This window comes from Branchiostoma floridae, chromosome 5, assembly GCF_000003815.2.
Source record: "Branchiostoma floridae strain S238N-H82 chromosome 5, Bfl_VNyyK, whole genome shotgun sequence".
In the NCBI taxonomy this organism is placed as follows: domain Eukaryota; kingdom Metazoa; phylum Chordata; class Leptocardii; order Amphioxiformes; family Branchiostomatidae; genus Branchiostoma; species Branchiostoma floridae.
The window spans coordinates 4,382,403-4,400,571 of record NC_049983.1 but is presented as its reverse complement, the minus strand read 5'-3'; the positions used below and the strand labels follow the sequence as shown (position 1 = coordinate 4,400,571).

General features: G+C 42.6%; 2 protein-coding genes across 3 annotated transcripts; one reads left to right on the top strand and one right to left on the bottom strand.

Annotated features, from left to right (window-relative positions):
* Nucleotides 1-746: 746 nt before the first annotated feature.
* On the top strand, nt 747-9,202 carry LOC118415609. Its single transcript, XM_035820316.1, has 5 exons — nt 747-1,479; nt 3,209-3,420; nt 4,048-4,344; nt 5,183-5,271; nt 5,850-9,202. Exons 1-5 carry the CDS (start codon nt 1,101-1,103, stop codon nt 6,190-6,192), a joined length of 1,320 nt encoding a protein of 439 aa, XP_035676209.1. The 5' UTR covers nt 747-1,100; the 3' UTR covers nt 6,193-9,202.
* LOC118416122 lies at nt 9,195-17,671 on the bottom strand. 2 transcript variants are annotated; one of them, XM_035821197.1, is made up of 6 exons: nt 17,221-17,671; nt 15,041-15,231; nt 12,178-13,037; nt 11,448-11,574; nt 10,629-10,717; nt 9,195-9,799 (listed from the first exon to the last, which is right to left on the bottom strand). In XM_035821197.1, the coding sequence occupies exons 1-6, from the start codon at nt 17,591-17,593 to the stop codon at nt 9,565-9,567; spliced, it is 1,875 nt and encodes a 624-aa protein (XP_035677090.1). In that variant the 5' UTR covers nt 17,594-17,671; the 3' UTR covers nt 9,195-9,564. The 2 variants fall into 2 exon arrangements, with proteins under 2 accessions (XP_035677090.1, XP_035677091.1); XM_035821198.1 differs by having other exon boundaries at nt 11,448-11,571; nt 17,221-17,670.
* Between the last annotated feature and the right edge of the window lie 498 nt (nt 17,672-18,169).

Sequence of the window (18,169 nt, the reverse complement as noted above, 5' to 3'; positions counted from 1 at the left end):
CAAACCGTTATACAAGCACAAACCGTTGTACACAGAGTTTGCACGAGAAAGGGGGTCTGAAAAACCGCTATTTGGTCTTGTCTACATTACTGATTCATATAATCACATAGACGACTAAAGAATGAATGCCACCAGTTGTACAGTGTTACAAGTAAACAATTAGAGAAACCCTACCTTAGAAAAACAACTAATTTTAAAAGCTAATTGTTACCACTGAATCTTTCGTTCACATATCACTAAATTTGTCATTTGCATGTCTCTACAGTTCTATCTTTTTAAACCAAGTGTATTAGCTTTTTTGTTGTACATTGTTGTCTTAGGGGGAATGTCAAATATTTCATTTTATTACCTATTGTTTGGCTCGTGTATGGTATACTGTAACGTTATGTAACTTTATACCGGGCACTATAAGACAAGGAAAATAATTCTGGCTAGCAGTCAGGGGCTTCAAACGAACGACAAGGGATTCCTACAGGTAGTTCGTTCGTATTACCTGTGTCCTCGCTGCATTGTAAAGCCTCAGGTATTGACATCGATACTTCGTAACCCTTAAGTAAATAGACTCTAAATGACCTTTGTACACAAGCAAGGTTCAGGCGGGAACAAGGAACGAACCAGGGGGTAGTTTTCGGGGAGAGAGGGGTTACAATGAAATTATCTTTCTTTTGGTACCATGGTCAACAGGTGATGAAGAAGATTTTTTGTCGTGTTCTGCCTTTAATGGAAAACCCAATTTTGTGCCTAATCGCATTGATACTCCCTATAGTGTTTTTATATACTTAGTTTTGCCCTCCCCGTCCTTCTAAATGGTTCGTCCCCATGACTGTGGGTCTTGTACTGCCTTTCGGTAGGTGTAGTAGTGGTCAAGTTTCAATGTTATGACATCCCCAGTGACAATGTGAGGCATCCCGACAGTTTGTTACTTTCTTTCTCCAAATTTGTGACTTTTTCCGTACCTCGATGACTTGAAATGAACTCTGTTTCCCTTCCTTATAAAGCAGGACAGAAAGAAGACAACAACCGCTGTGAGCCGGCGTCGCCTTGTGAGTTCGTTCAAGCATTACCTGTTCCGCCTTTACAAGAACCATAGAGTTTGATCAATGGCGGAGCACGACATAGAGTCTGGAGCCCACCGACTCTCAGAAAGAGGGGAGGTACCACAGAGGAGACAGTCGTATAATTTCAGCGACAACTTCAGCGTGTTAGGTTACAGTTCCTATCGGAAAATAGCCATGAGATTGAGTGAAGAGAGGGCCGTGACAGAAAACTGGACGGGGCTCGCTGACAAACTTGGTTACGGTAGCGTAGAGGACATCGGAAACTTCCGGGTACAAGCCGAAGCGCTGAGAGAAATCCCCGCCATGTTGCTGCTAAAAGAATGGAGTACCAAACCAGGGGCTACTATCCAAGTCATGGTGGACGCCTTGACGGAAATGGACAGACCAGACGTGTTGGAGATAGTTGAAGAAGCGATGAAAGGTGCGTACGTGACTTTCTACATGTAGGTGCTACTCATTGTACCTTTTGCCCAACTGGTTTCACACATAAGTTCCTCCACCCCGGTTCAAACATGGCAAGGGCATCCCGGTTGGGACTGCACCCGTATTTTGGAAGGGACATAAAACTCGGGACGGACCACTCCCCACTGTAAAATATATACCCTGCTACTGACATAACACGGAAGCCTGCTGACGTAATTGTGCTACAGTATGTGTTACAAAAGTACAAGAGTCCGAACGAACGAACAAACGAAGGTCAACGCTTCTATAGGGCTTAGCGGCTATTGCGAGATCATAATATTAGAGCTACCATTTGTATGTGTGTTCGCTCCCGGGCTTCAGAACGCAATATCAGAGGTATTAAAGCCTTAAGTGTAGACTTAAGAACTTTTTAAGGCCTGTTTAGGACTTTAGGGCTTCTGTACAAGTGTATACTTGTCCGTTTACTTCCTGCTGGATTTGACCCTTTGTTACCTCTATGTGTGTCTCTCTGGTGTGTGTTTTGGGGGTAGGCAAGTATGCATGTGTCAATATTTGTATAGCAAAACGATATTGACATGCGGCGAATACGATGATAAAAAGAACGGCATTATCTTGCAACTAGATGGTTCAAACCTTCACCATTTATCTTATCCCCCCCAAGAGCTATCTACCACTCAAAATTCATGACCAAAGCATGTCCAGAACTCTAGATATCAAACCCGGAAGTTCCGCTGCAATACCATACAAAGCCGCTAGAGAGCCCAAATTCTAATCATTTTCAGCTATCATCAAGACCTACCCACATACCAAATATAAATACAATCCATGCAGGTGTTCCATCCCTTGCGTTATGGTGGTCTTCTGCAAACACCCCACCCACAAACACTACCGAAAATATAACCTTCTTGGCGAAGGTAATTACCTTCCTGAAAAATCGAGGAATAGATTTTGATGTGTCCGTGCGCGTTTGTATCTGTCTGTCTGTGCTAATAATGGATTGTGGTGATATCTTGTATGCTGGTAGGTGCTAGATAGACAAAGGTCAGCTCTGAAATACAGCAGCACAATTTTCGAATCTTTCAGTGCCCTGGACATGCTGTGGTCTTACAGGCAGAATGTTGTAGGCTTAGACCCCCTAGCAGGTTATATCTCGCTAGTCCTGATTTTTCTTTATGGTACAGGATGTTTTAAGCACATTGGACCATGAAAAGGTCTACTTTCACTTTTCATGCAAAATGAAGTCTTCATTTTTTTGGCGACGCCTCAGGGGCGAGCCAAATGGCATGTTATTGTGTTCAGTCCTCCAAAATTCTAGGAATTGTACAGGAATGTTTCCATATATATTTTTTTAGTTCTATCATGGACCACAGTAAAATTACGAATTTCTTTTATTGCATGTGTAAATTAATCATTGCTTTTGCTTTATTGATACCTAAGATATATCAACTGAATATCTACACTGAACCTCTGCATGGAACCTCTGCACTGAACCTTTTAACCGAACCCTATGTACTGAAGAACTCTACTGGGCCTCTTGTTCAACCTCTGTTCTGAATGTCTGTACCGTTACCCTGTACAGAACCCATATACTGAGTCTCTGTACTGAGTCTCTGCACCGCTTTCAATTGCAACCCCTGTATTGAATGTCTTTACAGAACCTCTGTAACAAACCCCTGTACACAGAACCTATATACTGAATCTCTCTACTGAACCTCTGTTTCCCACAGACCAGTTCACCCTGCACTACGTGGTGGTGACGGCGGAAGGAGTCAGACTCCCCGTCCAAAGGGTTCAGGTTCTCGGTAGCGACCTCCTAGAGGACAGTCTACAGACGTCCCTGGAGCAGGCCGGACTGCGCACCGATGACCTAGTCATCCAGGAGCCGGACATAGGAGGGGACATACCGGTCAGATGGGCATCACCCTCACGACTGGTCAAGGTGTGACTCGTGTAATTTCTTCCCTTACGGAATAGATAGGTTATAAAGTCTCATTCAAGTTTTACTGGGAGCGTGCACTGAAAGCGTACGGAGGCCTAAGGGATAAACGGCTACGTGAAGGTGTGTTTATAACAATAAAAATATTCCCATTTAGTTTGTCAGACTGAGCTAAAAATTCAAGTGGCAAAAGCAATGGAAGCTCATCTGTATTGGTAGTAATCTTATGCTAAACTTTCTTCCAACACAAAGGCATACACGGATCAAATTTGTAACGGCCACTGTCGCCTTCTTCAGGATAGATATTAAATGAATGGACAGAATGCGACAGTGGACGATAGTAAAATATAATGTAAATTCTTGCATGTCTCGGGTTTAGGTCCAAACTACGAATGACTCTGAATATTACTGCCACAATCTGTTTTTCAAAAGTCATCATGTATCGCATTGCCACGAACCGTTACAAATCTGTCTTAAACCTCAGGTTAGCTTAATCAGAATTATGTTAACATTGCCTTTCGATTCCCCAAAACACAAAATCAATTCAACCATGTTTAAGTCCTATTTTTCGCACCTTTAATTTTAATCCTTGTATTTGACTGATTGTTTGCACTTTCTGTGTTTCTGTAGGGTAGACAGTTAGTTCTCCGACACAAAGATTGCCCCCCTCCCCCTACTGCCCAACAGGACCTGCCTCCACCAGGTCGCTCGTTCCCACGGCTTTCCGCCCCACCCATCGCCATCTCGTCCCCAGAGGACAGAGGAGTCCCCGTCTCCCCGGTCTCTATTGGTTCTCTGGACGAACTGCCGGTGATGATGGACAACATCAGTGTTATCAGCGAGGACCGGGAGTGGGAAGGACAAGAGGACCTGCCGCCATGCTCCCTCCCCGGCTGGCACCCTAACCTTCCCGACCGTACCAAATATGTGAGTACGGATGGCGCCGGCGCTCCATTTTCCTTCTGCCTTTTAAGCCTTAAAGCAGTATTAGATCATTGAAAGTGGAAATAATCTGCATAAGGCAATCTGTACAATATTGACATCTATTGCACTATTTTAGCACATTTACATCATTATTTAATAAATTTAGCCGTTAGAAATGGCGCAGAAACAAATCGAGCGAGGATTCCTGATCAAGGCCTAATTTTTGGGGGTTCCTGCAATAAGGCATATCCTTGTGCGACTTGTCTCTGGGCCGTTTTTAACCGCTCAAATGATAAAATAATGATGTAAATGTGGGAATACAGTGCAGTAGATATTAGCCATATTGCCTCATCCAGAATATTTCAACTTTTAATTAACGCTGTGACATTGCTTAGGTTGCCATTTACACCTGGACCATTATTTCCATACTTTGGGTGGTTAAAAACGGCGCAGAAACAAGCCGCGCTAGGATTCCCTAATATTGTAACACATGAAAATTAGACTTCACAACGTCCTCGCGCCACTGTGGCATCGAATACTTGCTCCTTGAATGTTGGCATGAAATGAAATACAGTTGATTCATCTTATGTAGAAACTTGCCCCCCGCTCCCCCCCAAAATTGACCTTGATAATTGAAGTTCTATGGCCCTGACTCGGGCTAATATTGCTTAGGTTGCCTTTAACAATTTGGTTACAATTAGTGACGTTATCTCCAAACGGGGGTTGGATTGCAACCCCTGCGGGTAACATGCCATACAAACTATCCGACCTATGTAACGCCTTTTTTGGCGACGCCTCAGAGGCGAGCCAAGTGGTATATAATTGTGTTTGTTAATTCCAGATCCATCAGGTAATGGCCCCGTACATCGCTGCAGACGGCTGGTTCCTTGTTCGGCCGCTAGACAACAATAGACTAGCTGTCAGCGTAACGTGAGTATCTTTTATTTTGTTTGCTTGTATGAGGAGAAAATAGATACATTACATACATTTACACCATAAATGAACACATGATATAACAGAAATTCCGCCATGCCATGCAACCGCTAGATAAGTGAACTACATTTTGTATATGGGTGTTTCAATTAATGGTATGCAATTAATGTCCTCATATGCATAAACCATGCCGGTTCATCCTACCAGTACCAAGCCATATAATTTATAGGACAAGCTTAAGTTGCTTTATGCTTGAAAGCCTTTCATAATGTTTGATTTGTGGATAACTTTTGCTGTTGTTCGACGAGTAATTCTTAGTGCCACATATAGGTCAGTATGTTCCCTTGTTGTTTCAGTAGCAGGATACTAGTATATAACGTGTTTGAGCCACCTCCCCTTACACATGACCGCCATTTACACCCTCTCCGAAAGACTGGTGCAGCCCCAACCGAGATGGCCTACCCCAGGATTGAACCGGACCTCCCAGCTGTTAACTAATTGAAACTGTGGGGTAGCTACCAGTTGAGCTACAGGGACACCCCTTTAGTAATGATTGATTACATTTTTTTTCTCAGGTTTAACGGAGGTATCCGCCACTTCAAGATCCACCGTACCCGGGACGACAGGTACTACTTCCATAGGAAACAGCGGAGAGCAGAGTCCATCGATGACCTCATCAACATCTACTCCATGGAGGGGCTGCCCACGGCGGAGTCCCGGCGCGTGAACCGTCCGTCCAGACCGTCTCACCCATCAGATGAGCCGCCGCCCCTCCCGCCCCGGCCCGGTCAACCCGCCGGGCCACCCGCGGTACCGACTAGGGACAGTATGGTCTACTTAAAACACCCGATTCCTGTCGACAAGGAACTGGAAGAGCGGCTGAAAAAGAAAGAAGAGGAACACTATTACAAGAACTAGAAAGGCAGCGCTTGGATTCCTAGTTGGGTCTACAGAAAGTGCAAAATGAAATGAAATGGAACAAAATGGAGCAAAATGTAATTTAAACAAATAATACTATTTTGTTCCAGTTGGGAATATTTCACATTTTCTGCACACCGCCCCATCCCAGGCTCTGGCGAAAGTTGTACCATACCAACTTTCATGCCATTTTGCATCTAGCCTTAAATACAGACGTAGTGGGAGCTAAAATCTGGAAACTGCCAAACTGAAAATTACAATACCCGGTGCTCAAGGCATTTGGATACCATTTTCAAATCACTTCACTTCTCAGTGCTCATAACAGGGCACAATAGACCAAAAAGCTAACAAAAGGTAACTTTTAACCTCACTAGTTAAATGGTAATGTTGACTTTCCATTGTTTTCTGTAATGACACTAAATATTGTTTACCTTTGTGATTAATATAAACTCATTCGATGAAAAAATGAGCCTGTTGTAAATAGATTGCATCACTTTTCGGCTCACATTGTATATAAATTACTTCATTGCAGGGAGCAAGATATCATAATCCCGTCCTTTCTAATATTCGACATATCCTCGATGGTCCATTTACAGTCACTTCCCGGACCTACCTTTCAATTTGCTAGCATGCTGCTACATGTACTACTTAATGTATATCTCGATGTATAACAGACAACCGGGCCTGGGCTTCGAAAGCTGGTATCACACTGGACTAAGGTACGTTGGTGGCGTGGCTGTGCAATAAATCTAAAGTTATGTTACCATTGACTTCTTAGTAGGAACATCGTTTAAGATGTTAAAATAATAAGACTAAGAAGACAACTATACACTCAAAACATTAAAATTTCTTTTTTAATCGATTACATTCGTTTAGCACTCTATCAAGTCACTCAGCAACGCCGCCGACGTACCACAGTTTCGGTGAGATACCCACTTAAGGTGCAGTCACACGAGTGCGTATATACAAGCCCTTATGAGTTGCGTATTGAAATTCTTTTGGCTTGCAGGTAATTGATTTCTTAAACTTAACTATGCTGTCAAATTGTCGACCTGGACTTTTTCGACAGCAAACTTTATTACCTCCCCCCTTAAATGTCAATACTCAACACATACTGACTAGAATTTACGTACACGTATGACCGCTACCGTAGCAACAACGTACACCTAACTGCACTTCCGTGAACGTGCAAGTTTAGTTTTCGATATACAGGAACGAACCTTACCTTTGTAGTCGTCAGAAATATCTTCTTAGCTACAATGATAAAGAAAAGGGTATAGGTATCCATTCATTGCGAAAGGTAGTAAGCTATAAGATATGATCGTTTTTGTGTAGCAAGAGTTGACAGAAACTAGCCTGGTACTCGTACGGACTTAAATATGTACGCACGTGTAAACCCACTAAAATATATCGATGAGCGAATCATACGCACTTGAATGTAGTGTGAACGGCATCTAACAAACGGGAGTTTTTAAAAGCCCAGAAATGTTGGACTGTGTCTGACGTTACGATTAACCCAAGGTAAATAATTTAAAAGTGTGTCTATAACAAAAGCCAAGATTCAGGTAACCAGATAATAAATGTTCCTTAAAACCGAAAAAAAGTCGTCCAGTCATTTCATAATTACTTAATGAAAAATAACTTGTTTACAGTTGTTTCTTTGAACCCGTGCTTTCTATATTAATCAATTTGAGCAATCTCAACTGAATACAATGTGTCTGACAAGGACTGACAAGGTTGAGTCACAAAATTAAAGCAAATCCTGAGAACTGCTCTTTTGTGTCTTATCAACAATTGACCTTTTGTCGAAAATGTTCACGAAGAAGGAAGTGAATACAATAAGGGCTGCACGGGGTTAGTGAGTATCACAATATCCTACAAAATCCACAATTCACTACAGGAGGAATTATGAAAAAGACGGCTGATTGTGTTTTTATTGGCATAAAGAACATCATTTGGCAAGTAACAACTTCTGGAGTCAATTGCTCATTTTAATGAATGAAGACCTTTATTGTAATATAATAATGATCATATTTCATATCATATACGTTAACGTTTCACTTTGAGTTGAGATGTTTTAACATAGAGACCGTACGTATACATTAATTTACACTGAACAAGTCCCGTATTTTACATTGAACAAGTCCCGTGTTTTCTATAAATTGGACGTAATTGTTCACACCAATAGCTATTCCATTATATGACCAGAACAATTGTACAAATAAACAACAACGTATATATGGCAAAAGAATATCAATAGGATACTTAATCATGTATTTTTGATACAATATCTCATGTCTAATGGATAATATTTCCCAAGAATAACGCCGTTTTATCCTCTGACAGTTGTGAACTAGCTATTTGATGATTAATTGTAGTTACAAAAAAGTTCGATAAGTTCAGTCACCATACTTCTGTCGACGTTTCGTTTCTAAATGGTTAGTGTTTGTCTTTAACATCATCACAAAGCTCGCGTATTTGTCCTTATAATGATGTCCCAATATATAGGAAAACAAACCAAAGCTCCAGTGCTGATCATGAGGGTGGGTTGAAAGAGGAAATTGAGGACAGTGTCAGAGAGTTATATCATGGTTTCTCTCAGATAAATAAACCACAGCATGAAAGTTCATCTCCGTATATTCGAGTTCACCGCCGAGCAGAGACGGGGGGCGACACAGGTTATCTAGAACCGCCAGTTGCTATAGTATTGTCACGTCCCGAAAGCTGCAGTGGGCGGGTCCATTCCGTGAACAAGGCGAGTGACAAGACAGTCGAACATTTGACCAAGACGCAATATATAACTTTCAACGTGTTGTTATGTAATGTTTATTCATTCATAAGGTCACAGCAAGAAAAAAAAACATGGATGAAACGTTCATTGACTTTTGCCTGATTTTGAAAAAAAATAGGAATTTTTTCCCTCTGGAAATTGTAAACATGATGTGAAATTACCAAAACGGGAATATATATCATGTGGTAGTATCTGCAGAAGTAACACACAAGCGTGGCACATGAGACTGTACTTATAGAAGTAAAATAAAGCTAGTTTAAAAAGTAAAAATGCACGTGGTACCCCCGCAATGTGGTAGCCATGACTGTGCATATGTGGTTGTCAACATGCGCACCTCTTGAATACAGAAACAAAAGACTTATTGGCTGTGATTCCATGCTTTGTTGCTCCAACTCAAGCTACAGCGTTTATATGTTTTATTTTTTAAATCTTTAGCTAGATGCATGATTTTTGTATTTTATTATTCACCCTTTCCCATCCGCAGGGGATAGCATCCATAGAATGTACTTGCTGTGATCACGCTGTGACCTGACGAGTAGACGAGATAAAGTCTAGTATTTGAGTGCTTTGACGACCCAACGTCAAACAGGATTGAGAAGCCGGACACCTCTGTTCCTGGCCGGAACTGGCGGACTGGACAGCAGGTCTTGACCCGAGCCGTCCGCAGCAGAGGAGCGGTCAGTTTTGGCGGGAAGATCGTTCCACTTGTACGTCTCTATGAGCTCGTGAAGACTGCAGGCCTGGAACTCGTCCCTCCGGAAGTAGAACCTCCCGTCTGTATGGTGTATCCGGTAGTGACGAATGTCTCCCAGGTACCTGGGACATGGCAGACATGTTGGGAAAGGTTGTATCTCACTGAACTTGCGCCAAGCTTGCGTCACTACAGGGTTCGTTCATTTCGTCACCGTTTTGCTATTTTCACTCCATTTTGAAAAATAATTTAGATATTGTATAATACATAAAAGTGTGACTTAGAAGACTACAAAATACACAAAAAGTAAGAAATACACAAAGTTCTTCTGAACCCCGCAGTGACGCAAGCTTGACGCAAGTGCAGTGAGAGTGCACCTTTAGGGATTGCTCAAATCAACATTTAGATCAGCAACTTTTCATGGACCTGCCACCACCTAAAATCTACCCGTCATTTCATACATTGCATCAAAATTTATTTATCTAGTCATGTTGATTCTAGTATATGGTTGATATCCACGCTCGAATAAATTTTCTTCTGTTCCCCCTCAAAATTGCGAAAATACTGTGAATAGTACAAGTCAAATGCAAAATGGAGAAATGTATCCGGTAAATTGCAAAGAATATAGGAAAATGGATGATAATATAATATATCAATTAAAAGATTTTTATAAAAAGAATTTTTTATAAAAAGAATTTTTTTATAAAAGAATATTTATACGTAAAAGACTCAAAAGAGTCGGGGGCGCCATAGATTTTCTGCAACTTATGATCCATTGTTCACCGAGTCACGTGTTCTATCTGCATAACGTGACGTCAGCAGTACGTATACGTCATCAGTGGATTGCTCATTTCTTCACAAAGACTGAAAATTTTGGTAAATCCAATCTCTTATGTTGGAAGCTACTGGTTAACCATAAATGATCTGGCAAAGTTTTATTTCTAGTTTACTTACGTCACGCTGACTGCTAACTTGTTGTCTGCACACTTTCTGATGACGTACCAGCCTTCGTCACGCAGATAGTTGAACATGAACGTGTAAATCTGGAGTGGGGAGGGGGGCAGTGACGTTCCAATCAGTACCGTGAAAACAAGTCAGCGAGACCTTTACTCTTTATGGAAAGAGTCTTTGACACCAACGTAAAAATTGGTCAAAATATCCGTTGGCACAAAAAAATGATTGCCATTTTCTCGAATCAACAATAATGCGTATCTACTGGCTGCAAATACACCATATATCGTCATATTATTACTTAACATCAAAGAGGTGCTTAAAGTTGTCCGTAAGGTTGCGTAAATCGTTTATCTAAAGTTATCACTTAGATGAATGGGAAGAGGATGTCGACCTCAAACCAAAGCCAAGAACATCATCAAAAGACTTGTAAACTTGAAAAATTCAAGTAAGAACAGAGTAAATTAAGATATGTCCTTGATTTTTGCAAAATTACCAAAGGTAAAAGAGACGGAAACACTATAAATTTGAAATTATCCAATTATCCGGTGTTCAAGATCGTACACCGGTGTTCAATATTTTTTTTTACAATCCAGATTTGTCGGTGACTTGCCCTGATGCCCTGAATTGGGATTGCGTACTTTATCAGGGGTGAACACTTTCATCGACCAAATACGGTAACGTGCGCAAGGACGTAAATATTTACTAGGAGGTTTAATTTTCCCAACTTTTCTTTTTAGCCAGCTCGCATCACTTTGGTATTGTCCAAAGGATATTATCCATATAAACTAATTAGAATGGCCTAAATTTCGAATGACGTACCGCTGCGTTATCGTCAGGTATGTCGTGGTGGAAGCCGGGCACATTTGCTATCTCTTCCCAGTTGACGTCATCCAAGACAGAATCCAACTGACGCCTTCTGTCGCCATGGGAACTGCCGCATGGTCTGCTGGGACAGAACGAACAACAGAGTAAGCCAAGGACGTGTCATGGAACATAAATCAGTAGATTCTTGGCCTCGCCAAGAAGTAAGGTGTACAAGGATCAAAGGTGAACTGTGTGTGCGCCAGACATTGTTGCAAGAGGAATAAAAGTAGCCATCTTCGTCAAGACTTTACAACCAGCCATCAACAGAGACTTGGGGCGACATAGGCTTTCTGCAACTTATGATGCACTGCTCACCAAGTCACGTGTTCTATCTACAAAAGTGAGGTATCAAATGCAGCAGTGGTAAATTGCTCACTCCGTGACAAAGACCGCTGAGTACAAAATTTTTTGTTGGTAATTACAGTTGACTTTGATCCGGAGGTTTTAATCACATTTCGTCGTGGCTTTGTTTGTCAAACCGACTGTTCAGCCTTGACATGAGTCATACACAGTTCACCTTGCCATACCGATATTAATGATATAAATGATATTAATAGATTAAGGGACAATTTTGCGGACAGCTAAAAATGTCATAGATATCCATCTAGAGTTATGTTGAACATTAAACAAATAGAAAATACACAAAAGCCATGAAATCATTAGTTTAAATGTTATGCCAACTTACATTTCAGACACGACAGGAACAGGTGTAGGTCGTGAACATTCCGCTAGGGGGCGGGAGTAGATGTCTTCCTCAGCCTGTTGAAGAGAACCCTCCTCTTGTATTGGGACTTGAGACGCGGTGCGACTGGGTTTGTTTTTCTTTGGTGGTAACTTTGGCGGCGCATGTGATTGTGTTTTCAATTCTCCAAGCGGCCTTGGCCCAATTTTGCCACTACTGGCTTCTAAACCGCCCTTGTGAAAACTGTCTACAGATGTACAGAACGTTTCCTCTTTGGGCAAAGGCAGTTTACTCCTAGTTACTTGTTCCTTAGTCTCTTGAACTGGCGCGCACACAGAGCTTCTTTCCGTCGTTCTCGAGGGAATCTTTTCTCCGATTGTTTCCGAAGATGGGGCGTTTCTTTCTGCGCTGATGTCTGAACGATGTGGCGTTGAAATGGCGTTTTCTGTTGGGTTTTGTGTCGATGACAGCACACTGGCTTCCTTGCGCTGGCCATTGGTGCTCTTACTTTCTACAAATGGCGTAGGCTCCGTCATGGCACCTTTTCCGTTGAGAATGTTGATGCTAGTGCCTGGGGCAGCGAAGATGTTGATAGTCGGGGAGGCGGTGCGGTTTGGTTGGTCCTTCGGGTGGAGTGCAGACCGCTCGGACTGGCTCCTCTGTACGGGTATGGCCGGGCGAACTCTCGAGCTCGTGCTCGTGGCGACTGGACCCGACACCGTACTCGCTTTAGTTAACTTAGGACGATTGTTTCGGGGCTTGTCCTCAACTCCCTGCGGTTCACGGGGAGAATCAGTAGGGGACGCTTCGCTCACATGCCTTGGCTGTGGAAACTTTTTCTGCACTAGATGAAGATGTTTACCCTAACGGTTGAAGAAATATTTATAAGATAGGGTTAATTATAAAGAGGTGCATGACCACACAAACAAAAACAGACACACACGCACAAACAAACACACGCACACACATGCATACACACAACCACCCACCCACCTACACCCACACCACACCCACACCACACCCACACATACGCCCACCCACGGACCCACACACGCACACACACACGCGCTCACACACACACGCGTGCACACACACACGCAAACACACACACGCCCACACACACACGCAAACACACACACACACACAGACGTACACACACACACACACACACGTACACACACACACACACACACACACGCGCGCGCGCGCGCGCATACATACAAAAGGTGGGTTCACACCTGCGTATATTTTCTAGCCGCATGAGTTCCGTTTTGACATTTTTCAACATTTTGACTAATTTCTTCAATACGCAGCTGCACGCACAAGTCGCACCCCAAACGCATCTGAATGGTTTTAAGAAAGTTTCACGTACGCAGGCAAACGAAAATATACACCCAGTTCGCCTGATAGTTTTGGACATGCACAAAACTATCATTCGTACGCAGTTTGGTGGCCAAAACGTTATGGATGCGCAATACAGTGGTCCCACGTCGGTCGATTGCGCTATGAAGACGCTACATGTTTGCGCCTTATACGCAGTAATACGCGGATATCGCGGTATTGCGAGTACATAGCGTTCTTACAGCACAGACATAACGCACCATGAGCGACCGTATAACGAATGATCACGATATAGATCACGATTTAGTACCGTGCGTTCTGCGATCGCTTTGCGCATACTACGCGTACTGATAGCGTGATCGACGCACACTCCAGATTTGGAATAAATACGAAGGTGCATCTGAGTCCAGACAAAAAAATCATCTCAAGATGTCAGATCCAGGCCAGGACCGACGAATTTGTACCGGGAGCATGGAGAGATGGTCACAACTTGCAGGACACCATGAATCTGGTCCAAACAGAGCCTCCAGGGACGGGAAGATGTAGAGGAACCTGCTCAAGCACTGGGTCAATTTGTGTGACACACGTGCCATTTTGTGTAACAGATATTTGACGTAATTAGCTGATAATGGCACTTTTTGTGTGTGTAGAACCACATGATATAAAGGTGCAATATAGAGCCATATTACAACTTTGAAAGAGGGCGTAAGGTTTCATAATTGTTTAATTTACGTGTTTGATAAAGATCTTGAATACGTTTTGTGGTGTGTATGAGTGTGATTTTTATAGTAGTTGAAATACTAAGATGATAGGGGAAATCATTAAGGACAAAGTGAAAACAAACACAATTTTAACAGTGCACATACATGTAATTTCTTAATGGAAATGATGGCCCACATTACTGTAAAAGCACAGTGTCACTGCTTCACTGCTTCGCAAATGAATAAAAAAACCGATTCACTGTTTACTTGTCAATGTTCTACTTGCACTGCCTGTAAACAAAAGCATACGTAGGGTACAAAGGGTTCCTCTAACGAAAATACTCTATTGGCAATGCTCGCAAACAAAAGTGTATGTAACAGAAACTGTTCCTCTGACACACCTGAAATGCGTTTGGAATGCAGTTAGCACCAGGTGCGTCAGGCATGCGGTCGGTAGACGTTGTGTGCGTCCGGATTACGCCCAACATACGTACCCCATACGAATCTATTCGCAGTACTAAAAATTCTGTTGCGCATTTCAGTTGCAATCATACGCATCTCATGCGAAATGAAAACGCTGAAGTCGTAATTCAAACGCCAGATGGGCTCGACGTACAATTGAATTTATTCCAAAAAAATTCCAAATGTTGGGCGTTCGGCCGCGTATTGACAAATTTTCATGCGGAAATCATGCGTACTTGAAAATATACGCAGGTGTGACCCCACCTAAACACTCAAACAACCACACACACATATGAACGTTTGTTTAGCAAAACATAATGTGTGTCGATATGAAGATATAACTTATCATAGGGTAAACTTACCTTACACTCCCTCGCCCTTGTACTCCACGTCATCTCGCTTCCATGTATTTCAAAAGCGTCAGTGCTGAGTCCGGTCTGTTCAATAGCGCCCTCTAGTGCTTGTCGAAGGGTTGACATGCCCGGGACCCCAGGTAAGGTCAGTGACCTCTCGTGTTGGCCCATGTGGAAGGTAACGGACAGGTTGCACTGATCTGTGTAAAACACACGTACTGATAGTGTGAGGATGTGCCACGGTCATGGCTACATGTTCCTTACTAGTGCTAGTTCTACAAGTACAATCAGGACAAACATACAATATCATAATATCTTTCCCTTTTCCATTCTTTCCTTGTTTCCCTTCCCGGGCCCGTTAGCCTCCATAGCAGGCTCTCTGGGCCCTTTTTACTCTGTGACTGGAGGGTAACCTCCAGCGACAGAGTCTTGTGAACGGTTTATGCGTTGAATGTTGAGAGTTCCGTTTGCTGCAATTGTATGTGGTTTGGCATGTCGTCTGTACTCTGTTGCGAAATGATGCACGTTCTTTTTTTTCGCGGTAGCTGTTTTTATGATGAATGTAATAATTTCAGTTTTCACTCCTACGCCGTCCGGTGTAGTGGTCCAGGTCTTCCCTATGGTCGCGCATTAAGCCTTGTAATAATTGAATATCGTCAAGCAGATGTTGTCCTCGTCGGAATATACCATCTCGTTTTGACTTTGCGTTTCTTGTATTGAGGTTGGTTTCACATAGGATACTGTTAACATTTTGCTCGGTTGATAGCCATATGCATTTTATGTTTAGAACGTGTTTTTTCGCGGTAGTTGTTTTCATTATCGATGTAATAATTTGAGAAATCACCCCTATTTCCCTGGTATTGTGGAACAGCTGGCCTATAGGCAATGGGGTTTGCTAATTACTTATCTCAAAGCAAATGTCCACAGCTGTCACTGCCCCACTTTTTACAATGGTGTGCGTCTCAGGTATCCACTGTGATGCTATGTGGTTGTTATCATTTTCATTTGGTTTCGTTCGATTGTATGTTAACTTAGCTCTTAAGTAATTTTTTTGGTATAAGTCGATGTGATGTGTTCTGTATTCGATATAAACCCCAAGTCATACACCACAGAAAACATCACAACCGACATATACCATAATTAGGTCACAGATTATGTTACATACAGTCACTTGTTCGTCTTTTGTTTTTGGCTCATGATACACATTTGCTAGCCATGGCCACTTTTTTCAGTCATTTGTGCCGCCGGTCCTTTATTTCCCCCAAATCCGGCGGAATCTATAAACATATAAACACTTGCTGTGGGCTTTTTGAAAGTGGTGGGCGGATGAAGTAAATGACGTGGTTTCGAAACACATACGGTGATACCCGGAAGTAAGCACAATTGGAAAGCATCATCATGTCAATCAAACTATTGTTTTTCAATTACGGTACCTGACGCTAAGATCACCCATGCCACCAGCTAGGGTAACCTGAATAGGTGGTTCCAAACATGTTAACAGCAATATTCAAATGATTTTAAACTGCAACATATAGGACATTTGGGTGGTATCGAAACTTCAACATTTAGGTGAATTCAAACTGTAATACTTTGCAATTTCTTTAAAATTTGAAATCGGGGGCCTATCATGACGCCACGCCGACGTCAAACAAATGGCCGACCGGTGTCATGGAACGGACTACTTTCTTTTGCGGAAGGAAAACAAAACTGCATGCAACGCGGAAGCATTTAAGTACATGTTACTAGTGTTCAGCGGAATCGCACGGACTACAAATGTAGGTGCCTTGAGAAAAATACTTGGGATTCTTACCGTGATAATACAAACACACTAGTATTTCACATCCCATACAGAATTCTAAGTTCTATAGCTGTGACAACAACAACCACAAACAGCTGACATCTATGATAGCTAATTAGGACTAGACATCAACATAGATAACACGGAAGTAAAAGTGCCCGAACAACTGCGTACGTGTACATGTTTTGCCACCTGTCGAGATATGACACAAGTTACTGAAGTTTTCTATCATCATTTGGCGGGACTTTCTCTTTTCGGAGCTTTTTCTTGAATAACTGTTTGCCTAGCTCCACGAAACTGATGTGAAAATCCAACTAAAACAAATTATAGGATAAAAATGGAAGCAGCGTAACATAAATTATTGTCGCGAACAACTATCACTGCGTCTTACCTTTAGTAGCTTGTTGAAGTTCTTCTATGACGTCCAGTCTGTCCAGATCCAACAGAGCCTGCTCCAGGACTTGTACCGTACTGCTCGCCCCCCGTCCTCCCCAACCCTCCAACAACAACACGCCGGGACTTCTCTGGTACGGCTTGTTCCCCTCATGTCTGAGGGCTTCTATCTCCACACGACTGTACCCTAATGTTTCAGCCAGGGCCTCCCAACCTTTTGTAACAGGGTTAGAAACATTCAACAGGGTCCCGACGGTGGAGAGAGAACTGATACCAACGATTTCAAGTAGTGGTCTGGATTTTATGTCTTCCCAAAGTTGTCCGGAGTCAGACTTAAGTTGTTCCTTACTACTACCCGCCATGGCGATCATATGACATGTCTGACAAAGCCTCACTGACCTTACCTGTATGGCTGTGGGCGGGGTTTTCCAGGTGTATTTATAGCGAGGTTAAAGGTTGTGATGACGTAGGGGTTTTCACTCGGGGGACGAAAAGATTGGTAAAGCTAAGTGCACAACCCGCCGTATATGTGCAATTTGTCTGTACTTTTTTTTAGGCCACGTCCTCCACGTATTTCTGAAAACGTTCTGGCTGCGTCGCCCGTACTGGCACGTACGGTGGGCGAATCCGCAGCCCAATGTCACACAAAAAATTGCCTGCACGTATTAAAAGTTCTACGGCGTGTCTGCGTGCTCCAAAATCCGTCTGATTCCCTACGAGTTCGTACGAATCCCAAAAGATTGCCCACGTTTTGGTACGCAGACAGCACGTATTTGCACGTACGGCGGGTTGAGCCCTTAGCTTAAGTCGCAACTCTGCGTCAGGTGTAGGATCCCTTTTAAACCTGTTACTCAATCTCCATTTTGGCATGCGCCATATATCTATTACCTACGTTTGCTCACTTGCTATGGTAGTATATATATGCTTTGTTCGAACAAAACGGTATG